Source organism: Podarcis liolepis (assembly GCF_965112155.1).
Source record: "Podarcis liolepis genome assembly, chromosome: 12".
NCBI lineage: Eukaryota > Metazoa > Chordata > Lepidosauria > Squamata > Lacertidae > Podarcis > Podarcis liolepis.
The window spans coordinates 40,510,248-40,537,676 of NC_139563.1; the positions used below are offsets into that span (position 1 = coordinate 40,510,248).

Here is a 27,429-nt window from a genome sequence, read left to right on the forward strand (position 1 = left end):
AAGCTGCGAAGGGTAATGCTCTTTACATAACAGTTCCCAGTAGGATGCTTTACATGTGAAAGATCTTCCTAGAGCTAGACCAAATGCAGTAATTGGCTTTTAATGGCAGTACTGCCTTTAATCATTCATGGCAAACTAATACAGTATCTTTGCCAGACATAGAACTTGCTGTATGGACTTTATTAATTTCTGTACAACTGGGCCCTACAGGGAATATTCTTGTGAATGACTAAAGGTCTTCAGGGACCATTTACTATGTACACAGCTACTTCAGAAATGTGATTATCTAAATAGAAATATTGCAAAAAGCTGTGTTTTTTTGGGGGGGGGGGAGATCCTACTAGCACCTATGCCTATCATGATTCATACAAGGCTAATAAAATACTGTGCCGTTATTGTAAAGAAGCGACGGAAATGTAAAATACAGCCAGCGCCGAGTATTTAAACAATGATGCCTATCAACAGGCCAGATGGGATTAGCCTTCAGGGTTTTTCTTCTTCTTTTTGTTTAAAAGTTTTCTAGGCTACCTTTTAGGGTCATGTCTTTACAAGACAGCTTCCAGTAGATAAAACACAATACATATTTGAAGTAAAAAAACAATAACACCATCCAAGTAACACAAAACACAAAAAACCATAAAACAAAGAGCACCTGACAATCATTAAAAGACCTTGTCTGATTACTTCCCAACATTTGATGGGGAGGAGGAAGAAGCGTATACCACCATACCATACCATATCATACCATACCATATTTATTTATTTATAGCATCATAGACTTACTGCAAAACACAACTGATGTTAACACCCGAAATACACTTCACCATTTCCCCCAAATAGACCTTAACCTCTGGGAAATTGACCACATGATATTAAGCTATACACCTATGCTTCTCCATCACACCATTAGAGGAAAAGTGAGACAAAATATAATCTGTGACTGCAAGATCCTGGCTCTTTTCAGTGTCACTATCATCTACTTCAGGTAGCATGAACAGAAGCGTTCGCTGATTCTGCATTCATCCTAGATTATGAGATGATTGGGGGTGATTCAGGTGAGGTTTTTACAGTCCTAGGTTGGATTGCATCCTTCACAAGGCATCACAAGGTGGATCAAAGCCCGCCGAATTTCCTGAATCACTCTATGGACTTGGGCAGGCATAGGCAAACTTGGCTCTCCAGATGTTTTGAGACTACAATTCCCATCATCCCTGACCACTGGTCCTGTTAGCTAGGGATCATGGGAGTTGTAGTCCCAGAAAACATCTGGAGGGCCGAGTTTGCCTATGCCTGGACTTGGGTGTCCAAAAGAACACAGCAACTTGCCATTTAAAACAGAGTGAACACTGCATCTTGTTTTATTAAAACACACACACACACACACACACACACACCAAAAAACCCAACCAACCAACCAAGCAGACTAGGAAAAGGAACTAAGCTCTAGTGGAGAGGAGGTGGAGTGGAGAGAAGAGGAGCAGAGGGATATTTCACTTTGATGGACAGGTCTGTGTTTTAATCACAGTGAATTATATTCCCAGGGCACTGCAATCACAGTGATTTGTAGGAGGGATGTTTGCAAAATTTAAGAGAGTAGAGACATTCCACCTTTTCTCCCCCTATGTTCAGCTGTACAGCTTCTTGTGATTTATTTGCTCCTTTTCATACTAACCCCTTTCTGTTTTTCAACAAACATCTGCTTTAATTGTTACTTTTTTATTCCATTTGTTTTAAACTTCTCTTAGATTTTCCATACCTCTTTTGCTGCATGCATTTAGTTCCAACATCTTTTCTCCTGGCTCTATATTACTTGTTCCTCCTGTCTTCCATCGTAGTGTACTTATGGATTCATTACATTGAATTCTGACTGTCCAACATTGTTAGTAAAGTTATTATTGAATTGCTCTACCTTCACTTTTTAACCACTCAGCTAAGCCTCCTTATCCCTTAAGTAAGCTCCCAGTTGTGTTGGTCATCGATAGCCTACTATGACCCACTTACCTTGGGGCACCTCTATCATGTTACCAGCTTTCAGACTGAGTGCCCACAAAACACTACAGGTGGTTACGTGATTTTCATTTCATCCATCCCACAATGTTCTGCCCTCATTCTGAAATTTGGGAAGCTTTCTCCCCTCAGATGGAGCAACCAAGAAGCCAGGATAGCTCAGTAGATAGAGCACAAGACTTTTAATCTCAGGGTTGTAGGTTCAAGCCCTATGTTGGGCAAAAGATTCCTGCATTGCAGGGGTTGGACTAGATGACCCTTGTGGTACCTTCCAACCATACAGTTCTGTGATTCTAAATCATATTCCATTAAAAAAGCATTCTAAATTTTAAAAAGTGCTATACTTTTTCTTTTTTTAAGAAACCATTCTAAAGATTCCTTCATGAAAGCCTTTGGGTAGATCTGCCTACAATTTGGCAGGCATAATCCACTGAAGATGGACTTCTGTGCCCACAAATTTTACCAACTTCAGAGATGAAAGATCCCTGCCCCCTTTAGTTGAGTGGGGGACAGAGCTTCAGATAAGATCACAGAAATGATCACTTTAACTAACATTCTGAAAGGCAGCAAGTTTTATCCCCTCAGAATTGGCAACCATGCTTGCAACTGCATCAAATTCTGGCAGAAACCTCTCTCTCTCTCTCTCTCTCTCTCTCTCTCTCTCTCACACACACACACACACACACACATACACACACACACACACACACACACACACAATCCTGGCTGAATCTTAATGGAATTTGGCAGACTTAATCCACTCTGGAGGAGCTGCAAATTTGCCTGCAAATTTCATCCACTTATGAGAAGAAGCTACAGTCAGTTTTAGGTTCCCCATTATAGTAAATGTGGGAAGGACAGGGTTTTGGCTTTAACAGAACTTCTTCAGAAACAAATAACAAATCAAACTGAAAAACCAGAGCAATTCCGAATCCATTGTTTTATTTATTTACTAAGTATTAGTAAGACAAAAGGGACGCGAGTGGCGCTGTGGGTAAAAGCCTCAGTGCCTAGGGCTTGCCGATCGAAAGGTTGGCGGTTCGAATCCCCGCGGCGGGGTGCGCTCCCATTGCTCGGTCCCAGTGCCTGCCAACCTAGCAGTTCGAAAGCACCCCCGGGTGCAAGTAGATAAATAGGGACCGCTTACTGGCGGGAAGGTAAACGGTGTTTCCTAGTGCTGCGCTGGCTCGCCAGATACAGCTTTGTTACGCTGGCCACGTGACCCGGAAGTGTCTCCGGGTCACGTGGCCCCCGGCCTCTTGAGTGAGATGGGCGCACAACCCTAGAGTCTGTCAAGACTGGCCCGTACGGGCAGGGGTACCTTTACCTTTACCTAGTAAGACAAAGGAGATAGCGTTGGACTTCTGGAGGAAGAGAGGGGAATCTGCCCTGTTGTATATTGGGGGGGACTGTGTGGAGAGAGTCTCCTCCTTTAAATTCCTGGGTGTTTACCTTAGTGAGGATCTCACTTGGAAAATCAACATAACTCAGGTGGTCAGAAAGGCCCAACAAAAACTCAATTTCCTCAGGGTCTTGCGAAAGAATAATGTTAAACAACAACTGATGAACTCATTTTACCGGTCCACAATAGAAAGTGTCCTTACATATTGTACCACAGTGTGGTATGCTGGCCTGACATGCACGGATAGAAAGTCTCTACAGAGGGTGGTGAATACAGCACATGATATCATGGGCTGTCCCTTGAGTCCGCTAGATGACATCGCAAGGGATCGTTGCCTTAGGAGAGCGAGAAAAATTCTCAGGGCTGACTCACACCCTGGCCATCACCTCTTTAATCTTCTACCCTTGGGCAGGAGATATAGAAGTATAATCAGCCATACCAACAGGCTAAAAAATAGCTTCTATCTGTGGGCTGTTGAATGGAAAATAACATAGCAAAATTGACTTGCAAGGTAGTGTGTTGTTTGATAAGAGACTGAGTGTTTGGGCGGGGAGGGAGACTCATTTAATTTCATTGTACACAGGTTGTACAATGACAATAAAGGTATTGTTTATTTATTTCTTTTCATTAATATACTGCCTTTCATCACAAGATCAGCATCACTATTGATGCCAATATAAGGTGAATCTTGTAGCTGTTGCACATTCCTTGTATTTATACAATTTTTGTATATATATTTTAAAGTGTGTGTATGTGTGTGTCCAGTAGCTGATACTGTGTGAACAGTATACACCTTTGAAGAAGCTGATGTTGAGTGATGTCTCCTGAAATCCTACATAACAACTTGTTTCCAAAAATTTGCTCTAAAAACTATGTTAGCTGCCCATTAAATGCCAAAAATGATCAGGGAGACAAATGAAATCAGGCAATATGTGGTTTCTATAAGAAGCAGAATTGGACCCAATGCTTCTAAAGTCCTATATGTTGAGTTTCTTTAGATATATATAAAAACTCTGAGAAACAGAGAGCAGAGTGAATTAGAAAGCTGAACTGACATTTGAAGAAAGAAGATACTATCTCTCTTCTTAGCGAAAGAAAAAAACACAAAATGAGATGGTTAGCAAGGGTGAATAATGAAAAGATAGCATAAGGCTTTGATTCTGTGGTTGTATCCGAGATCTGTTCAGTCACAAACTCCTAATCCATTTCAAACTCAACAAAAGTTCTCCTTCAATTAAAAACCTATTGATAACCTATTTATCTAGCAGAACCATGCTGTTTCTGTTGCAACATGTTTGCCACTCTTCAGTCTCCTTGTAATTAATAAGGTTCAATATGGTAAGGGGCTTAAATAGCATCCTTCCATTCTCTCTGCCCACTATGAATTGGAAGCCACACAGCACCTATAACAGTTCAATCAGCCGTAAGAACATTCAGCCAAAAGGCCTAAATGGTGCCTAAAAGACTGGACACGTTTGTGAGCCGTTGGGCAAGAGAGGCAACAGCGAGAAAATCCTTGGCTCTGATTGGTTCATTCCGAAGGTGATCTGAAGAGGTGGGTAGGGCTTGATCCCTATTTAAGGCAGTCTCTCCGTTTGCAGGATCACCTGACCTTCCTCCCTGTCTCCCAGTGCGCTTCAGGATCACAACTAGGGAGCAATGTAGGAATTTTTCTGAAGAAACAGCTTCATTTTGGATGTCCTGAATCCACAGATGCCCTGGTTATTTCACTGGATGAGCCCAGGTTTAAAGAATTCTGAGTGATGAATAAACATATCTACCTGCTTTTTCAACACCATGACTCAAAGGTGCATGGCACAAAGTCTCAAAGGTTTTGGTATACATCTGTAAGCACCCTATGTGGTGCACATGAATGGCAGCAGGGGAAATGTTGGGATTGTATATCCCTCACACAAAACATAGGTTTGTATTTCATATCATGGAAGCATTTCCTTCAATATTCCATTCTGAACAAGTTTCACTACTGACAATGAACTCTATTGCTCTTCCTCCTTCTCCTCTGCTCTTCCCCAAAGCATCCTTCAAATATAGTGTATTAGATCATTTTATCATGTTTTTCAATCAGCTAGAGAAGAAATCTGATTGCCCATGCCTTGGAATTCTATGTAGCTTATGACTGAAGGTGAATTGTACTTTGGTTGCCTGCATGCGAAGCCAAAGACCAGCAACAATGCAAACAAGCAAAATTTATTGTGAAACCCCAGGGATCAGTTTGCAGCATTTCTAATGCTGTTAAGAGCATACAGTTTCCTGGAGAGACAAACTCATCTGAACTGCAAAGGAGGTTCAGTATAGCAATAAAACCATCAAAGATTTATTCAACACAAAAAATCGGACTGAACCAGCCCCCCCCCCCCAACCATGACCTTTTCATAATCAAACCACAATAATAATCTAAACAGGGCCAAGCGGCTGGGGGAGCTCTGGCAAAATAAACATGTTTCTGTTTTTCTGTTTCAACATAAAACATTAGAACTGAAGATTCCTAACATGTCATGCAGGCTCTGTTTGTGTACTCTACTCTATGGTGTCAGCCTGCACTTTCCATAATTATTACTGTGTTTACAAATGCAAGGATGTGGGGTCAATCGGATCCCTTGTCTGCTACAACCAGTTAGCTAAGAATGGGTTTATAGCCTGCTGTGAAATATTTTAAAGTAGTAACATGTTAGGTTTCACTTTTGGAAAACAAAAACAAAACAGCTGCCCTCCACAGGGCAGTGTGGGAATTCTGTATATGTGCAACATATATAGGTTGTGCTTTTCAGTATAGAGAGATTTTGGAACTGGACAGGAAACTATGCTGCTCTGAGCATCCTATTATAATTCTGCAGAATGGCGAAATCAGTGTCAGTCTCAGCACAGCACGCTGTCATTATATGGATCTTCCTATCCCATTCTCACCAGGCATATGCTGCTCACATATTCTCACAGGTTAGTCCAAATAATGAATCCAGAATCTACTGAACATTTACACAACCAAGAAGCTTTTTTCAAAGTAGAGCTTTGGAAAAGTAATGCACAATGGCTATGGTGCCACAAGAACTGGTATGAGCTACTGTAATTTCACTAGAATTGTTACCCGAGTTTTCAATATCGATTATATATCTCCACTTAACTTCTTCTGTGGTTAGTGAGAACAACCCATGATCACACTATGGTTTCATATCATGCTGTGATATGCTATGAATATCCCAAGTTGAGATATCCCAAGGAGAACTGTGGCCAGTTTCAAATAAAGCCTTGCAGGAAGAAGAGAGGAGGGAAGGGGAAGTGTGTGAGCTCTGGGCTTGACACAGCTCATGCCTATATTGAAGGGACGATGGCCCTCAACATGTTGCTGGACTATAACTCCCATCAGCCCCAGACAGCATGGCCAATGGTCAGAGACGCTGGGATTTGTAGTCTAGCAACACCTGGAGAGTTAACAATCCCTGCTATCATGGAAAACCATGGTTTCCTATTATGCTTGAATGTAACCCATGATTTCAAGTACTTAATAACTTCAGGATTGGACTATGTTTTACCAGGGCTTTTTTTCCCCCTCAGGTGGGAGTCATTGCCATCATAAGAGAACAAGCACCGATCAGAAGGTTGTTGGTTCGAATCTACGTGACGGGGTGAGATCCTGTTGTTCGGTCCCAGCTCCTGTCAACCTAGCAGTTTGAAAGCACGTCAAAGTGCAAGTAGATAAATAGGTACCGCTGTGGCGGGAAGGTAAACAGCATTTCCATGCACTGCTCTGGTTTCGCCAGAAGCAGCTTAGTCATGCTGGCCACATGACCCAGAAAAACTGTCTGCAGACAAACATCGGCTCCCTCGGCCTGTAAAGCGAGATGAGTGCCGCAACCCCAGAGTTGTTTGCGACTGGACTTAACTGTCAGGGGTCCTTCACCTTCAACCCGTGATTTCAAGTACTCCATAACTTCAGGATCAGACTATGTTTTACCAGGGCTTTTTTCCCCTCAGGTGGGTGCCATTGCCATCATAAGAGAACAAGGGAAGCATTCATGGTGATTTGCAGTACCTCTTTTTCTAGAAAAACAGCACTGTGTTTTACTAACATAGATAGCTAAAAAAGTAATTTGGGTTTTTCTTTCTTTAAGTAAAGGTATGGGAGGGATCAGATTTGCAATGCAAGCAATTGGGGGGGGGGGTAATTCCTACTGGTGAAATAGGACCTTCCTCCCTCCCTGACCAGGTTACATTGTAGCAGTGGGGGAGCTTGGGGTCTCAAATTTCAACGACACCCTGGGCAACACCAAAATTCACCCCCCACCTCTCACACTCCATTCTAAATAATAGTTGTAGCGCCCCTAAGGCTCCACGGCGGTCACACTCTCCTAATTCTGCCACTGATTGCAATGTGATGGAAGGGTATTTTTTGCAGGGAGATCATCTTGAGAAAGAAAGATTAAGCCTACCCTCCCCACATGCTGTGGCCTAGCAGTCTGAACAGGTCTTCAGATCATTCCAACTGGAGCATCTTAAATTATTGAGAAGGCACTAGCTCAGGGGTAGATCATATACGTAGCATTCAGAAGAACCCAGATTGATTATCTCACATCCAACAACCAGAAAATTACAATTAGAGAACACATGATGTACTAAGAAATGTACAACTTGCTGTTGCATTAATGCTCCTTGAACAGCATGAACATATTGCTAATGGTGGTCAATTACTATACAAATACCCTGTAATTGCACTTGTTAAAAGCTGGACATGGTACGCTGCCATGGAGGGAGGGACACAAAAATGAGAAATGACTGGTACACGATGCAGGTTAATTGTTAAGAAAAAAAGAGTATCTGGCTTCTCTTCTCATCGACAGCACTCACATTGATGCAAACAAGGGACAAACCCAAATCTTCAAACCAGCATGCTGAAAGTCTCGTATTTCTATAATTATGCTTTTGCTGTCTAAGATTAATCAGGCAAGTTAATGATGCAAAAAATTACATTTATAATCCAGTCTGAATACAGCTGTACAGCAAGCTAAGATCTAAGTGCTATTAAGGTAAATGGAATTAATGGGCTGTCCCTGGCAATCTTTCTATCTATCACTTACTAATTAACATTATTCTGTAAAGAATAATTTGTGGTGAGAAAAATATACAAACCCAACTAGGCCAAATTTGCAATGGACAGTGTTGTTAGTGGATTGTCCTACAGGTTGGTACCAGATGGTACACTGGGTTTAGTTTGTCAGTTTACAAGAAACTGCCATCTGGGACTGAAATTAGAGAAAAACCTTTTATGCACTTTATTATGGAGGCAAGTTATCTCCACCACAGATGAACTTGGAGATAACGTCCACTTCAGCTAATAACCAAAGGGTCAAGTAGGAGATGGTAGAAAAAGTAATCTTAGATGAATGCTTGTTATAGTTGAGATCTTATCTTGTTCTCCATCACAAGATTCAAGGGGAGCCTCGGGCTGTGTTGGCTTGTTCAATTTCTCCACTTTTTTGATCTCATCACTGTGGGGAGATATCAACATCTGAATCAGGATGTCCCAATTCAGGAGGTTTTAAAAGCTGACTTCATGCAGGTATTTTTCAGGCCCAAGAGCTGGTCTGGATATTTCATAAAAGTGTTATGGGCAACAGAAAATATCAGTTTCACAGAAGAAAAACTGGTGGTGCTCAGAACCCCCTTCCCTCAAAGAACAGGCAAACCATATAACCCACAACTAATAAAACAGGACCCCCCCCCCAAAAAAAACCCAGATACCCAAGTAAAATTCAAGTCACTAGTTTATGAAACAATGTTTTTTCTACAGAACAGAATCCAAGATTACTGAGATTCAAACAATCCTAATAATACACAAGATACAAATCCCTCTTTAGATCAATCCTCTGCTCTCTTGCAGGCCTGGAAGATATCTCCATTCGGACATTTATGACTATCTGCATTAAGAGGAGTACAAGTGCAGAGAAGGGATACACAGAAGGAATTCCAAAACCAATGTCCCACGAGCTCCCCACTGCTTTGGTACACAGTGTTGTGTAAGCACATTGTTTCGCACAGGGGAGGGACTGTATTGTAGCCAACGTTATTTTCATTAGACATATTTCTTCTTTTCTTCATGCATGGGAAATGTTAGAATAGAGAATAGAAACATTCCAGAGTAATTAAAATCTGAAATGAATTATTCAATTCGATTAAAAATGAAAGGAATTATTTAAATGGTTAGGCGCATTGTCTTATATTTTAACGACACTGACTTTGCATTTAAATTTCAAATATTCGTTGAGTAGAAGCACTGTTGCAAGTTTATATTAAAATTCTATTTTTAAAAAATATTAATGTACTTTTCTAACTTTATCCTTAAGTTGCCATTGGGTAAATAAATGATTAAAGAATCTATGATACTGCCAAAAAAAGAAGAGTCAAGCAAAGAAAAAAAGAGTTACACTGGCTTGGATTGAACGCCTTGCTTAGCAACAACATGAAAGTATTGCGCTCTTGGAAAGGAGATCAGTGTTTTTACTCCTCCACTGTCATATTGTTCCTTTGTTGTGCTGTTCTAAGATGAACGATGCTTTGGCTTATTGGTTAGCCTGTAAGAAGCTGAAGTGTGAGTTTGGATTTAGATGACACACTAAGCCAAACCATGGCTTAGCTCATTATAGCACAACAGCAAAACGGCAGAGGAAGAGCAAAACAGCTGTGATCTCTCTTGGAGCTCGTATGGTCGCATTCACATAATAAGCCATGGTCTGGCTGCCCGTCGACACAATATAGAGCAGTGCTTATAGCTGTGCGTAGCTTACATAGGAAATAAGGGACCCCCCCCCTCAAAATTGGTACATCTTTTAATTTAGAAAAAAAAAGTACGGATTCATTTATTTGGGACCTTTCGTTCTTCGTACTTTATGTGCATCTTTTAAATGAGGCATTCTGTTTATCAGCTGAATTGCCTGGTTATTTTTACTTTCATACTTATTAGAATATATTCAAGGGCAAGTGCCACAGTTTATGGATTCAGAAGGTTCTCCATGCTATGTTCATTGCCTCCAGTTAGATGGACCTGTGCAAATAAGGGAACAGCTGGTCAGAGTACACAATACAGGGCGAGATGAACCAATAGGGATGAAGCTTCATAGAGAGGAGAAAAGAAGCCCTGGCTTCAATTGTCAGGAATGATGAGAATTGTAGTCCAAAGCATGTGGAAAGCACCAGGTTGGGGGAAAGGCAGCCCTGTTCTATCCTGTGGAACTAGAGCAACTATAGCTGAAGAGTCATTATCTGTCATTCGTTTTCAGCACTTTATTCCCCTATACTAGAAATATCAAGGAAATTCTAATTGGATCAATTTTACCCAACCTTCATTAAATCATAGAAACATTTCTCCAAAAGGTATGCAACCTACATAATTTTAGATTGATTGCCTCCCAGTTTTCTTTCAGAAATAGCAGTGGATGTTCTCAACTCTGCACAGTGACATCACTTGGTGGTAATCCTGACCACCTCCTTCTGTGTAAACTTTCCCTCCCCAAAAACTGGGCTTTTGCCTATTTAATTGAAGCACGCAACAAGCATATGTTCTGCTCAAGTAACTGTGAGAAGTTCAAAGTATCATATCTAAACAGTCTGCAGTCTCTCAATGCCTTCAAGGCACCACACTCCTGGAAATGACTCTTTAATTTGAAGCCGACATAAAACTTTAATTTATTGAAAAGTGCTGCTGCTTTTTGATGGGGAGGCAATTTCTGTGTACCCAGTAGAGAATGATGTCAAGACTTAATTAAAAGCAGCAATTCACATATGAACACCGTCCCTGCTTAAATTTGTCCCGTGTTCTAGCTGCAGGAAGAAGAAAGGATGAAACACCAGTTATTGCATGCAGCACTTACACCAGGCATGGGCAAACTCCAGCCCTCCGGATATTTGGGACTACAATTCCCATCATCCCTAGCTAACAGGACCAGTGTTAAGGGATGATGGGAATTGTAGTCCCAAACATCTAGAGGGCTGGAGTTTGCCTAGGCCTGACTTACACCATGATCAAATCCTACGGTACAGGTATTTATACAGAACAAAAAGTGTCTTTTAGGTGTGAGACTTGTTCCATACTAATACTGCAGCACAGCTAGATAACTGGTTTGCATCCATCTTCTCCTCTCCAGAATTTTTACAGGCCTGGGCAAGTAATCTAATTAGAACTGAGTTGCATAGAAATGTCCCAGAATGCTTTTCTCCCCCAGGGAGAGGAGAGAATCTATATTTTTTTTCTTTTTGTCCCCTCTCAAGATAAAAAAAGTAAGTTTGCATAAGTAAGTTCTCTGAAAGTTCTCCATCCTCTTTTGTGTTCAATGTCACCCCCCACAGACCCCCGGCACCTTTGCACCAGGGCATCATGGAGGATCCAAAAATCGTGGCCAGCCTCCCAATGCAGTTGCTGCTGTTACCACTTGGAGCAGCAGCAATTTTAAAAACACAAAACAAAACCTTTTTTAAAAACGTTTAATTTTATACCTTATGCATTTAAATTTAGATGCAAGGTCCCTGCTCCTGCCAACCTAGCAGTTCAAAAGCACGTCAAAGTGCAAGTAGATAAATAGGTACTCCTCCGGCGGGAAGGTAAACGGCGTTTCCGTGCGCTGCTCTGGTTCGCCAGAAGTGGCTTAGTCATGCTGGCCACATGAACCGGAAGCTGTCTGCAGCCAAACACCGGCTCCCTCGGCCAGTAAAGTGTACAGGAACAACTGCTGGAGAAGGATTGCCTACTATGGGAATAAGCCAAAATCTTCATCAAATATGTCTGTTTTGAGGGAGGATAATATAGTCTTGCCTTTCCTTGAAAAAGGCAGGCAAAAATCACCTAGCAGACTACGTAGCATATTGCGTATGTGTGTGTGGCGTCACACCACTGCTGTCGCAGTGAGATCAAACATGGGGAAAACTTCCAATCCTTCTCGCACCATGGCACAAAGGTGTGAAATCTTTTCACCCTTCCTTGCCCTCACCACGGATGCTTTGGGTACTTGGGGCACATAAAATGTAGTAATTTCTAAGGTGGCTATTGCGGCAAAGTGATTTTTTCTTGGCAGGGGCACCAATACAGTTCTTTGCCAAGGTACACCTTTGGTTCAAGATGTCAAAAAATGAGCTAATTCCAGTTCACATCGACCTCTTTGCAAAATGAACTAGTTTGGTATGCATTCAGTTCCCACTCCATCCAAACGAACCTTGGCAATTTCCCTCCTAGCATTCAGAAAGTTACAGTGAGCTTTGTAGGACTGGAGTTATGAAAACAATGGATTGACCAGTTTTAAAGCTCTAAGATGAGATCCCTAAACCCAAATTGCTTTAGCTAATAGAAGAGAAGTTTTCACTGCCTAATTTCTAAGCACATAAAGATGAAAACAGTAATATTTTAGTGAAGGGGTAAAAAGACTACAGCGAGTGGAATCCAAACATTCCTTTCCTCTGATGAATGGAATCTTTCCATCAAAGGACGACTCCTGTCAGAGAAAGGGAACCTCTGAACCCAACCCTCTGTTTACAAAGTTTGTGGGAGAACAGCTATCTAAAGTTAAAACCTCTCATTTAGAACCTCGTTTAAAATGTTCTATTTGTAAACATCTACTTTTGCAGCCAACAATTAATCCATATAGAGGAGCACATAAATAAAAGACAATCAGCTTCCCGCTACAATAGAAAGGCAAATATATATATTCTAGGCAAAACTAAAGACGTGAACGTCTAGGCTGTTTTCTGCAAGAACAAAAGAAATAAGAAAGCAGCTAATTCCTACCCAACCTCTAACTCTCAATGTTCGTACTCAACTTCCAACTCCCCAATTCCCCATGTCTCTTTATTCAAAATTATAAAATTGTATTTCTTTAAGAAGCATTGTTCAAGCATCTGTTTCTCTTGCCTTGCACCTTCCAAAGAAAACAGCTGAAAGCCTAAAATGAGAAGTATTGCATCACTTTTTTTCTATTAAGACAAGTGTGATGCCCCTATACATATGGATTAGATATTAAATCATATTCGCAGGTATCAGGAAAATATCAGTGTGGCAGAAATTAGTAGAACAATATAGACAGGACACTAATGTACTTAATTATAACTTTTTATACAAAGGAACGAATTATACATGACACTAAATGCAGTGCTGCCAATCCCTGATTATTTAACAATAAACATATGGAGAGGAGGCTGATTTAATCAGCACACAGGGAAAGGAGGTTCTAACTCCTCTTTTCCCAGGCTGTACTGCTATTAGTCTGAATAAAGATCTCATCATTACTTACAAGTAAGAGCCACTCTTTTGCTTTTGGGCAGAAGCTTGGCAATTTTTACTGTTTGGTTTCTGGAAGAATATCACATGAAACAAGCTACCAACTTTCAAATTCATAATTAAATCCTAATCAGATAGATATTTTCAAATACCAAATAAATACTATTAATTTACCTGTTAATTACAGCCAAATTGCTTAGTACAACTGCAGGTCTACTGGAAAATTCTACATACCATTGCATGTCAGTTGCCACTGCACAGCATCTGATAAGTACTGTCAAAACCCAAATGCTATTCATGCCAAATATCAAATGCATTTAAATACTAAATAACAATTGTGTTTAAATTACCCATTTATGTCAGGTACTGAAATAAAACATCAAATTTAATGTAAATAAATATCAGGCGTCAAAACTGATGTGAGATAACAAATATTTGCATGAGGGGACTGCTCAATAGCTTCCATTGGGTAGTGGGTGGAGCGTGGGAGCAGTAATGGCCGCTTACTGCCCTTCCAAGTGAGTGGCAGTTATGGCCCGACATGGCACCACCTCTCCTTCCTGGTATACCACACCACCTTTGCCTGCCTCCCTGTCCCCCTTGGCCGCCGTGGAGGCTCACGGATTCCCGCCAAAACCCATCTATTCAAACGAGCCAATCCATGGCAGCCCCAGAGGGGTGAGGTGGGGTGAGCAGACCTGAGAGAGGCAGGCTTCCCTCAGGTCCGCTCGTCATCTATTTAGCCCGGCCAACCCCCAAGCGTAGTACCCAGTTGGCCGGGAGTGTCATCTGCGTAGGGCTAGTGTGCCATAGAGCTTCTCTCAGTGTTTGGGGGTCACCTGCGTAAACCTGCGTTTTGCAATGGATCCACCCCCCAAATAGACCCTGTCATGCCTCAGTCCTCCAGCAGGAGGACTGAGAGGGATACACACCCAATGCCTATGCCAGGGGTGCCCAAATTTTTTTCAAAGAGGACCAGATTTGATGAAGTGAACATGCGTAAGGGCTGACCAAAGTTGTTGACCTTTTCTTATGATTGAAGTTGTTGAGCTTTTTTTAGGATTTTGCCCCAGGAGATAGACTGCCCCAGGGCTGGATTAAACTGACCGGCAGGCCGGGTTAGGCCCCAAAACGGACTTTGGACATGCCTGGCCTATGCCAAGGCTTCCTACATCTGGAATCAATAAAGTTCTGGCCATTTGAAATCCCAGACAGTTGTCACGTCCATTCATTTACCACTCTATAGTCAGTCGTGCTGGGTTTGGGGGCTGTGCGGCTGGGCACGCAATTTGAATTGGCTGCAAATGCATTAACTATTTCCAGTACTGAATTTCAGTAACAAATTGCACCAAATGTATCCGGTCTGTATCCACATAATACAAGTCCCTGACCATAACAACAAATTATGTGTATCAATTATTTGGGCAAAACATTTCACGCTACATAAACACCGCCACACACTCTTCTCCTGCATGCACAATTTTGTTTTGTTTTGCTTTAACTGGCAGATGTGAAGAGAGGGCTGGTGGCACTCAACTTGCCTGTTTCATTTCCCCTGCTGTAGCACCTCCTAGTAAGACATACTAACCACACCCCCCCCCAAGTCAGCAGTTCTGCTGTGTACAAGGATGCTATAATGTACACAGAGTGCTAAGCATAACCAAGAGCTATTTCATTAGCTTCAGTGTTAGGGACAAAGCCACAGGAGCAATTCCCAAGTCTATTTCAGTTTTTTAAAGTTCTCTCCTCTTGCTATTTTGCAGCCAGTTATAATGTTATGCTTAAGGCAACAGAGAGAGCCTCCCATTGGTTCCCATGAGTTTTCGGTTCTGGCTTTTCGGAGCTTCTCTCATGCTTTGACTTGTCACTACAATATTTTAAATTAATATTTAAAAAGGTGTTGGATATCTGTTTCAAAAATAGCCGAAGTTGCTCAGAGAGAAGGCCAAATACATGGAAGAGCAAGCTTTGCCAGTAGCTTAGCTATAAGCGACACTGATGAAATCAGGCAGCTGTAGCCATCAGCTCTGGTATACTTTTACTTCTGGGATTATGCTTTCCAAGTCATGGGAGCGTTCCTTCAATTTGCTCTGAAACTATAACATGTAAATCCATGTCTGGGTGTTACAATAAACCATAGTTTACCACCCTGATTTTCCCCATTCCAGGGGATCATGTCCTCCCCTTCTCTCTCCTCTTCTAATATGGCCATGGGTTCTTTTTGGATTTATCACAACTTGCCATATCAACTGAACCTTCAAAGCTTATACCCAGAACAAACTTAATTGCTACTGGACAATTTTTAATATATATATATATTTATTTTGATTGCCTCTGACCAACACGGCTACCTACCTGAACAAAAAAACCTGGTTCTTATTGACCATGATTTGGTTGAAACAAGAGAGCTTTGAATCCTGGTTTACGAGACTGCCTTGCTTCAATAAACCATAGGTACAGGTGCTTGGACATGATGTGAAACTGATTAGCTCAAATTCAGAAGATTAAGCTTCTTATCACCTCTTTGCAGTTGTGCCTGCAGAGGATGAGGAAGTGCATGAGTCTGCAGTGAGACTACACTCATTCCCATCACAATAAACCATGGTGATTAAAGCTATTAATTTATGGGAAAGCCCTTCCCAGAACCTCAACACACACAAGTCTTTCTTATGAATAGGTATATGGGCAATACTTTCTTGCAGAATTATGGTTGCAGTGGCAATCTATAACAGGTGACTTATGCAAGCTACAGCTACAAAATAAAGCACGCTTAGCAGTGTAATTCTCAGAATGAGGTTCCATCGAGTCCCTGTTTCAGGATTGCAGACTATGTTAATTTTGAGGAATCCCCCTACACAAAGTGGAAGATCCACACGGTAACTGGTGCTTCATATTATGGCTCCCACATGGAATCAACATGCTGAAGTTTCCAGTTGATCTCCAAAAGGAAAGTTACAGATAGGTAGCCGTGTTGGTCTGCCATAGTCAAAATAAAAAAATTCCTTCCATTAGCACCTTAAAGACCAACTAAGTTAGTTCTTGGTATGAGCTTTCGTGTGCATGCACACTTCTTCAGATACATTGAAACAGAACAGAACAGAACCTCTGTTTCAATGTATCTGAAGAAGTGTGCATGCACACGAAAGCTCATACCAAGAACTAACTTAGTTGGTCTTTAAGGTGCTACTGGAAGGAATTTTTTTATTCCAAAAAGGAAAGTTATTTTGAGGGGGCTGCTGCCATTTTTAGCATATTACGGATAAAAAAAGCATTAAAAATGGTGTATTCTCGTATCGAATTACTCTATACAGTATTATATTACTATAATATACTCTACATTATATTACTCCTCATATTTATTATTTGCAAAAATGCTTGCTTCATATTTTTTAAAACTGAAGATTAAGTACAACCGTTTTATAAAATCAAGGATGATGGGAAAAGCCTATACTGTAAAAACAATATAAAATATTATTCTGCTGTTTTGCAAAACTGACATAGCCACGGCTGGTACCAGCTCTTTGGGAAGGCCTGTCTGTCTGAATAATAAAAAAAGATCTTCAACAGGCTTTGAAGGATTGCCACAGGCACTTGTTTAGACCAATTGGTACTGAACACATGATCAAGCATGAGGTGCTCAGTGTTAACGACAGAGTTCAGGTCTCACCGATTACCATATTGTGATTCAAAGGAATTTCTCTTGCACATCACATGGACAAGTGGCCCTGAATATTTGCCTTTCCTTTAACCCACTGGATAAATTTATTGGCCCTTCTTGCTTCGAGAGTCTATACAGTGGTACCTCTGGTTAAGAACTAAATTTGTTCTGGAGGTCCATTCTTAACTTGAAACTGTTCTTAACTAGAGGTACCACTTTAGCTAATGGGGCCTCCCCCCACCACCGCCGCACGATTTCTGTTCTCATCTTGAAGCAAAGTTCTTAACCCAAGGTACTATTTCTGGGTTAGCGGCATCTGTAACCTGAAGCGCCTGTAACCCGAGGTACCACTGTAATCCCACTATAATCCCAATGTTCCTCAGATTCTTTTGCAGCTAATTTTGTCTAATATAAGGAATACTTCTTCTTACCTATTCCAAACCATAAATTTAGGCTGTCCTGAATTTCATCAGTGCCCAAAATTATAGAGTTTTGAGGGTGAAAGAATAACATACTTTCAGCCATTCTCTTTACATATCATTAATTATTTGGTAATATAAAGATCTGATAGGTGTCACATCATCCCTGAATATGTTTTATGATTCTTTCCCTTTCGTTTCTGACCTACATTGGCCTTTTAGTTCAGCTATTCTGACACAGATTAGTGCAGCACATAAAACCTGGCTGTGGCTATTTCTTCCCACACTGAATAAATCACTCTAAAGCAGGGTATATTAGCAGTAAATTGTCAGGAGATGATATCCTGTAAAAAGGTAGCTTGCTCTAGAGTATTCAGCTAAAAGCAGGCACGCAGAGTCTGCTAAACTCCAGCTTCCTCTGATTATAGCAATGCTGCTTTCAACACGGCAAAAAAACTCCATTACTGTACTTATAGGACTGTAGAAACCAAGGCTGTTAAAATATCTGCATAAGTATGTCTTAACCCTAGGCTCCTCATGCAGACCAAGTGCCATCAAAGACAATGGAACAGGACCAATAATTTCCTCTACTTCAATTGACAGATAAGCGGGTTTATTGATCAGGTGCTTGATTTCTTAATGTAGACAATAATTAATTTGAGGAATTCATTTCCACAGGAAGTTGTGATGGCCACAGCGTGCTTTAAAAAGGTTCAGACAAGTTCATGGAAAATGGGTCTGTCAATGACTATTTAATAGCTACAAATAGAACAACATTGTTCAGAGGAAGCAGACTTACATCTCCAATCAGCAGACTTCCAAAATTAGTCCCTACCTCTTTTGAATCTTCTCTACAGAGAGCCAGCCCTGGCATTTTTTTGGACAAAACTGAGCTGCAGAACTGTGGCCAAGAGATGTGCATGTTCTTGTTCTGAAACTATATAGAAAAGGGAAGAAAAGTTGGAACACAAATTCCCGGAACTCTGAAACATGGTGAATGAAAAATAAAAATCTGTATCATGAGAATGCCTGTTTCCTCCATCTAATTGTAATCTAAAGAGTTGGAAAAGGGGGTGTACTTTCTGATGAAATGTTGTGCATTCATTAATAAAGCATATACATTGTATGGTATTTCCACAATCCTTTCTTCAATGATAAACTGCACACCAGTTTATTTCCTCTAATCCCATTCTGTAGTTCCTTACCTGATGTGCTAACTTCTAAGTCTACAAAATATTCCTTGTCTTAAAAAGATTTCATTCTCTGAAAGACACACTTTAACAAAGCTTTGTTTAGACAACAACATATGAGGAAAAAACACATCTCACTATGTTTTAAATGCACTTCTGGGAAAATGTCAGAAACATCCCATTTATCTCCCATTTTGTAATGCTTGTTTGTGGAAGAGTAACTTTAATTCAAGAGTTACTCAACTCTATTACATGACAGTGAATAGGCCCTGTCATTCTCCTAATCTAATCCTGTGGGGTGGGGGAGGAGGAGAGAGAGAGAAATATTTGCAAGGCAAATGCCAGAGGTGATGCTTTTTGACATTATGACTGCAAGACTTTGTGTCCATATTGCCTTTGCATATTTATTGTATTATATTTTAATACAACTCTACTGTATGATTCTTTAAGAAAGGTATTGTACTTTGATGCAAATATGATTAACAATTTCCCACTATAAAAAGACAAACATAGCTGGCTTAAAATTAAGTAGAGATCACAATGGAAACTCTACACCTAACTTTAAAGTACCATACAGCATAACACAGATTTATGTGTTGACAAGTCAACCAATATGAATGTTTTAATGCAGTTATAGAAATATAGCAGATTCATTTTGAACATTATATAGTCACATGTTCATTTATATTTGTTTCTTTGAATTTTGAATGCATTCTCAGTGTCATTTTTAACTGTCTGTGGCTAATACTCTATCCATTAGAGAAGCCATTACTGTTGAATTATGGCATTTCAACAAGTTAAGCCTTCATGTTTTAACCATAAGCATGTAGATTATGCTCACAAATGGAAAAACAAAGTCCACACCCTCAATACTGGATTGCATATTTTGCTAACAGAGTAAAATATATTAGCATTTATTTATTACATACAATCTGTTCAGCATCTACCATTCAGACTCTTGAAATGCTGAACTATTAATCCACCTGTGTCCTGGATGTGATGGGCAAGAACACAGAGAATATGAATAGATGGTCAATGTGAAATGGGGAATAAGTACTAAAAGTCGATAGGACTGAGGCAAAATGGATATGGGAAAGGATTGCTTTTCCTGAACATTTTATCACTCCCATGAAAAGCATGCATCCATTCTGGGCATTTTGAGGTATTAATGAAAGGAGCAAAACTGGTCATAGACTGTTCACAGTTGAGTGGGATACATGCAGCCCTTTCAATGCCAACAAAAGACTGTGAACAAACAACATTCACTCTCTTGCTCAGTTGAAACAGTCTCTCGTTTCAGTTGGCAGGCCTGACTTTTCTGAAACAGAGGTCTCAGACCCTCCAAGTGTCCCTATTTTCCAGGGACAGCCCCGGATTTATAGAAACCGTCCGAGTTTCTGATTTGATCCTGGAATGTCCCGATTTTCCTTAGGACGTCCCGATTTTCATTGGAGAAATGTTGGAGCCTATGGAGTTATGCGACCCTGAGCCAAGGTGATAGGCAGCCTTGAATAGGGAAGTTTTTAAGTGTTTAATGTTTTATAATGTTTTAATATATGTTGGAAGCCTCCCAGAGTGGCTGGGGCAACCCAATCAAATGGGTGGCGTATTAATAAATAGAAGAAGAGGAAGAGGAGGACGTCCCTAGTTTCATCGGAGAAATGTTGGAGGGTATGAGGTTTGTGTACTACAAATACATGCAGCATTGTATTTTAGGTCCTGCTCTTAGTAAGAACAATCTGCATTTTTATAACTTCCACTTTTACACAGTTGGAGGCTGTGATACTTAGAGGGCTTTGTTAGCACAACCTCCATTTGCTCGAATGAGTGTTTGCCTTGCTGAGGAAGATTAAAAGCAGTAATCTTAGCAATAGGCTAAATAACATTTTCAAAGTGAGCCACCAGTTCTCTGCTCCCTAAAATCCCACTGGTTTTCATCATTGCTCATAACTGCTAGGCACTTACATACTTTGAACATTTTGCTCTGTGCTGCTTACTAGGGATTTCCTACTTATTTCTTTGGGTGCTTTTCTTTTTTCAAAAGTCAATGTATTCACGACCACAACAATTGTGTGATCCTTTGTTCTGGGGTACACAACAACCACTTTCTATCCAAGAAGCTGTTTTTATTATTCTTTTCAATATTTTTTCATTCTCTTTGTAAAAAGCAACTCTTTTTCTTCTCCCCCCCAAAAAATGGAGCTCTATTTGTGCAGTTTTGAGATAAGTTCCAAGAACAAGTGGAATAATTTCATATTTTTGCCTCTGGAGATTAGACCCCCCCCCCCAAAAAAAAAGAATTAGATTTCAAGCCAACATTCCTCCAACAACAACAATGAACAGATTGGGCAGAAGGAGGCAGAAAAAAGTTTCTTCCAAATATGTCACATTGCATTTTCTTTCCTGCAATACCAAATAGGATGGCTTAAGTTCCAGCAGGTTTTCCCTTCTTTTATCCAAAGCCATGGCTGAACTTGCACATACCCAGTATTTTGTATGGCTTTGTAAGCAAAGGTGTAATTTGTTACCTGAGCTTTCATAAATATAACATAATTAAGGCACTTCTTAAACCAATATGAATAATTTTACAGCACTATTTTAGTCTACATAGTCATTTACAATCCACCCCCCTTTGTTCCTCACAACAGCCACAGCCCACAGGAGGTGATTCAGTTTTGTTGACTCATAGAACTAAGATTGCTGTATTTCCAACAGAGCAGGAAATCCAGCCATTATTCACTTGTGTATGTTAAATCATGTAAATATATACACATTGTGAACTGAATGGACTGACTTAAAATACTGCATATTACTGCTGCTGTCATGGAGGAGTGGGGCCCACAGGTGTTCCACCTGGGGCTTCAGTTATCAACTGCAAAGATACCTAATACAAGGTTAACATGGACATATACATGGAAGAAGGTAGCAAGTCAGTAGACTGATGGAAATCAGGTGGGAGAATCAAAATATACAGAAACCAGGATGGTTCTTAGAGAGCAGAATGACACAGAACCCTACTGAGCCTTCATATGTTTACTCAGACTTTATGACTGAAGAAGCCTTGCCCCTTGGTTGAGATAAGTTAAAGAAACAGAACTCTGTTTCACCATGAACCTCTAAGCCACTCATCTAGCTGTATCTTTTGATGTCTAAAGCGAGGGGTGCTAAGGTAGTTCAAGAGCAGACAAGGAAACAAGTTGAGATTGTCCACCTGAGTTTTCTGAATTGCTGGTTATGCTCTGACATTGTTTTACCAACAGAGATCTGTGGACTATTGCTATTGCAGACTTACTTTCATCAAGTTTGAGGAGGGAAAGACATCTGGAGCTACTTCTTCTGGACTTGTATTTATATACAGGTATGCCTCCTTGGCCCCCAAGGCACTGCATGAAATCAGGGTAATGAAATACACTTTCTAAACGGATTGGGATAGCTTCTAGATTTACAAGTATCGCTTACCCATACCCACAACTGGCTGAAACCAAGAGCTACATTTACACAGGATCATTATACAAAGGGGTGCAAAAAGGAAGACACCAAGTCATGCACAAGTGGGGAAACGGCCATTTCAAACCAATTACAGTCATACCTCGGGTTGAAGTAGCTTTGGGATGAATATTTTTGAGTTGCGCTCCATGGCGGCCCAGAAGTAATGGAGTGTTTTACTTCTGGGTTTCACCACTCGCACATGTGCAGATGCAGACGCTCAAAATGAAATCACGCGCATGCATGGAAGCAGCAAAACACGACCCTTGCATGCGCAGACACACAGTCGCATCTTACATTTACTTCAGGATGTGAACTGGACTCTGGAACGGATCCCGTTCGTATCCAGAGGTACCACTGTATATAAGCCATTTCTATTAGAGCAACTCATTGGCTTGAAAATAAAAGTCTAGGGGTAACTAGTGTCCATCTAAGCGTGGCCAAAGTGGTTTTTCTGCTCTGAGAACAAACGCTTCTGTACACAGTGCATAATCTGGTTCAGATCTTAAAATGTTTGTCCATGATTTGTGGCCATGCACCCCTCCCCTCCTTCATTTGGTACATCTATCTGCAGACCCAGGAAACGACTCTGGGCTTGCCTTAGACAGCAAACATTCACCACCTCCCAGAACCACCATTACTGTTGGTCCTTCTCCCAGTCCTCCCGCTCCTCTAACTGCTGCTTCCTCTCCACCAGGGGCGCTGCATTGCTCCCAAGGATCTTTAAACTTGGTTGGTCCTTTACAGGAATTTGCCGCCATTGTTGCAAAGTGGTGCTGGCACTTTGGGTGATCTTGCCCTTAATTTTTCTCTCAGAAAGGGCCCCTTTCTCAACATGATGCATGGAATACATGTGACCGCCTCTGACACATAGTGAGGTGAAAGGAAGGAGAAAGCAGCAGTGAGAGGAGCAGCAGGGGCAAGCAATCTGTTATGGCTGGCCCTGTAGGAGCACACATTCTGTCACCCTCTGAGCCACATGGCTATCTTTGAGAAAAATATTGTGGAATGCTGAACCACAGTTTCTCATGATGCTAAAACCAGGAAAATATGGTTTAAAGCTGCTTACCCAAATTCTGACACTACGGAAAATGTCTGTCCATCTTCATCCTATGCTTTTCTTTCTCTGGATCTACTTTATTGTGTGTGTTTCCTTTTTTTAATCCTTTAGACATTTCTCTTTTATGTTACCTTATACTGCCTATGCAACCCTGTTCCAACACTGCAGTGTGTTGGACAACACTGCTATGATTGGATTTGGCAGTGTTCCTTTGGCTTTTCTTTTCATTTCAGAATCTTAGCAACACTGGCACCAATACTGGCATGCTGAAAAACTTTTATTTCATGTATTATATATCCATGCTCCAGTGAGCTGATGACATACATTTTATCCTCACAAGAACTCTGTCTGAGGTACGTTAAAGAGAGTGGGCAAGGGAAGGGGGCTATTGGTTTGTCTTGTCCTTGTTTTTATTATGTATTTTGTGTTTTTATCTTGTATTTCTATGCTCTGAACCGCCCTGAGATCTACAGATGAAGAGCAGTATACAAATTTAGCAACCTGGGAAGGTAGCCCATCCAAGAGAAGGAAAACTCTGACCCTAAATCTCTGCTGCCTTGCAGGATAGGGAAAAGAAAAGGCTAAAGAGCAAACCCTACACAAATCCAGAGTGGAGTCCCTAAGACAGATGGATGGTGCCTTGTACGCCTTGTATGCTTTGGACCACATCAGCAAGGCTGAGAGGAGGGTCTTGTCACCTGGGCATCCCAAGACTTTCCTACACACTGCCCAAGCTTGCACCCCAGGGAGGTCACTTCAGTGCTGTTAACACAGCAGTTTAACTTTACCCCTGGAGGAACACTCCATTGTCTCTTGAGACAGAAGGATGCTAGCAACAGGCCATGGCTGAGTTTCAGGGCTGACTGGAGATTTGCCTCCAGGGCTCCCTAACCATCGCTCCCTAATCATAACTCTAGTGACTAGACCACACTGACTCACCTCCCATCTAATTACTATTAGGAAACTAATAGCAGTTTTGGGACGCGGATGGCGCTGTGCGTTAAACCACAGAGATTAGGGCTTGCCGATCGGAAGGTTGGCGGTTCGAATCCCCACGACGGGGTGAACTCCCATTGCTCGGTCCCTGCTCCTGCCAACCTAGCAGTTCAAAAGCACGTCAAAGTGCAAGTAGATAAATAGGTACCGCTCTGGTGGGAAGCTAAACGGCGTTTCCGTGCGCTGCTCTGGTTCACCAGAAGTGGCTTAGTCATGCTGGCCACATGACCCGGAAGCTGTACGCTGGGTTCTCGGCCTATAGAGCGAGATGAGCGCCACAACCCCAGAGTTGGTCACGACTGGACCTAATGGTCAGGGGTCCCTTTACCTTTACTAGCAGTTTTAATAAATTACATTTTTCTACATTAGATGATTGGCAACTTCTTTGCATCTTTGAAGTAATATAAATGTTTTGTATATCTCTATAAATCTTATCTGAATTCTACAGACAGCAGCAGGGTTCATTTCGAGTTTTATTCGGGTTTTATTCTCAGTGAATGCATGTCACTTTAAAGCAGCACATTACCTGGGTACACCCTGCAAGTAACAGTATCAAAGGTGTCATTTCAACTATGTCATCAGCTCTTTGAATTGTACTTGAAAAAGCATCCAGGGTGCCATCACTAGAAGCACACAACCGAATTATTCTTTATAAATAAATCTTCAGAATACCCTATTGTTTGTATTCCATGGCTATGAGATGGAACGACCTTATGTAAATGCCACCATAGCAGTTTCTCTCACAGGTGTAGCCAAATTGCTTTTCTATAAATGTCATTGCAATGATTACTTTCCCTCCCTTCAAAATGTGCTTGGAAGCCACAGCAGTAAAAAACTTAAGAGGGTGCCGGGTAGAAAACATATAAAGGGCAGGTACAGAAATTACATATGTTACGATTGATACAGAATGTTTACAACTACTGTGTGGATTCAGTGCTAATAGAAATATCTGTGATATAGGCAGGGCTTTTTTTCCCCCCAGCCGGAACTCAGTTCTGGCAACTCTCAGGCAGGCACCATTGCCATTCTAAGAGAACAAGGGAGAAGTTAATTGTTAAGTTGTGGGTGAATATATCAGACGACACAGCGATTCTTCAAACAGCTCTTGTTTATTCACAGGCCAGAACTGAACTGAACTGAAGGGTTGAGTCAGCCTGCTTATATAGAGCTCCAGTACAACGTTACTGTAACAACTTTCTGTAACTATCCAATCACTGAAAGTCACTTTCGATCCTTTATTTGCATAACTATCTACAGTATCCCCCTGCTGGCCCTGGGTGAGAACTTCAGAACATAACACCCATAGTGAGCCCTGGCACCTGTTTTTTCTAGAAAAATAGCACTGAATATAGGTGGGAAGCAGCCATTGCTTCTCATATTGAAAATGAAAATGAAAAACCCTCTGAAATGTTACTATGAAAATTACAACACAAAACCTACTAAAAGTTCAAATATATATAGTTAACATTCAAATAATGTAAATAATGTATTCTAAATACAATCTGATTTTAACAAAGTATGTTGCCATTTAGATCACCTATCATGAACTGCTTCACTGTCAATACCAATCACCACATTTAAGCATTTTAAATACAGTGGTACCTCGGGTTACAGACCCTTCAGGTTACAGACTCCACTAACCCAGAAATAATACCTTGGGTTAAGAACTTTGCTTCAGGATGAGAACAGAAATCGTGCGGCGGCAGCGGGAGGCCCCATTAGCTAAAGTAGTACCTCAGGTTAAGAACAGTTTCAGGTTAAGAACGGACCTCCAAAATGAATTAAGTTCTTAACCAGAGGTACCACTGTACATGGAAGTGACAATAAGGGAATAATCCAGCCTCCACTTTCATTAATTCTAAAGAGTCAATCAGTGATTTACACACACACACACACAAACACACACACACACACACACACACACACACACACACACAAACACACCCTTCACTATTGGCATTCTGTACTTGGATATCTGTATCCGATTCTTCAATTTTTTTTGCAAACTGAGTTGTACAGGATCTGGAATTCTAAATTTCTCTTCTATTATATATGTCTGTCTCCCACTGTGTACATATGATCGCTGCAGGGTAGACAATACAGACATATTTTATTTAGTTCACACCAGGAAGGGACTCAAGACGAATGTGTTCCTAACGATGTGTCACTTGAGGAACTCAAACAACCACGGATCATGCCAGTGGGAAGAGAAGATGCTTAAATATTTCAAGTAATTTTGAGATGCACATCTCAGGCATCTCTCTCTCTCAGAGGTGGGCAGATTCTGGGCTTGCAGGATCTACTTTGCTATTTATTAGAACTCCAAAGTCTGTGTGCTTGATTTTGGGACTTAGGGTTTCTGCTGAAAGGGCCTTGATGTCACATAAGCCCTAAACCAGAGGACAATGCAGTTAGCATCTCAAGTACAGTGGTACCTCAGGTTACATATGCTTCAGGTTACATACGCTTCAGGTTACAGACTCCGCTAACCCAGAAATATTACCTCAGGTTAAAAACTTTGCTTCAGGATGAGAACAGAAATCGTACTCTGGTGGCGTGACAGCAGCAGGAGGCCCCATTAGCTAAAGTGGTGCTTCAGGTTAAGAACAGTTTCAGGTTAAGAACGGACCTCCGGAATGAATTAAGTACTTAACCCAAGGTACCACTGTATAGTTTAACTTTAGAATCAGAAAACATGCCACCCCGTCTTTTGACAAGCCACTCCTGAAACAGAGGGGCGAGTTCAGCCACTGCGAAAACAGCATGATCCAGCTAGCTCTTATATTCTTATATTAGCATCTGACACAAAACAAGGACTTCCTGTGTGAAATGAGCAAGAGTGAGAAGTCCTGGAGTTTTGCACAATCATCTGAATGCAATGAAAGAGGTTTTCTGAATGGTATCCCATTTAACCTGGGCCTCCTCCGGCCAGTGGCGT

At 41.1% G+C, this 27,429-nt stretch overlaps 1 protein-coding gene and 1 long non-coding RNA gene across 24 annotated transcripts in view; one reads left to right on the forward strand and one right to left on the reverse strand.

Annotated features, from left to right (window-relative positions):
- Window positions 1-26,624, forward strand: part of LOC310690045 — a 133,418-nt gene extending 106,794 nt beyond the window's left edge. For 4 of the 6 annotated variants that reach the window (XR_014517831.1, XR_014517832.1, XR_014517835.1 and 1 more), the window contains exons 3-5: window positions 6,980-7,050; window positions 7,400-7,443; window positions 9,303-10,219. This is a non-coding gene — a long non-coding RNA (uncharacterized lncRNA). Of the gene's footprint in view, window positions 1-6,979; window positions 7,051-7,399; window positions 7,444-9,302; window positions 10,220-18,437; window positions 18,553-22,209; window positions 22,308-23,728 lie in introns of those variants that run through there. The other 2 variants (XR_014517833.1, XR_014517834.1) reach the window with 2 other exon arrangements.
- Window positions 1-27,429, reverse strand: part of ZNF385D (zinc finger protein 385D) — a 554,298-nt gene that overhangs the window by 95,334 nt on the left and 431,535 nt on the right. For 13 of the 18 annotated variants that reach the window (XM_083468253.1, XM_083468266.1, XM_083468263.1 and 10 more), the window contains one exon: window positions 18,559-18,696. The exons of 3 other annotated variants lie outside the window; for them this stretch is intronic. In XM_083468253.1, the coding sequence (XP_083324379.1) occupies window positions 18,559-18,696 (138 nt within the window). The remainder of the gene's footprint in view (window positions 1-18,558; window positions 18,697-27,429) is intronic. 2 more of the 18 variants (XM_083468254.1, XM_083468265.1) reach the window with 1 other exon arrangement.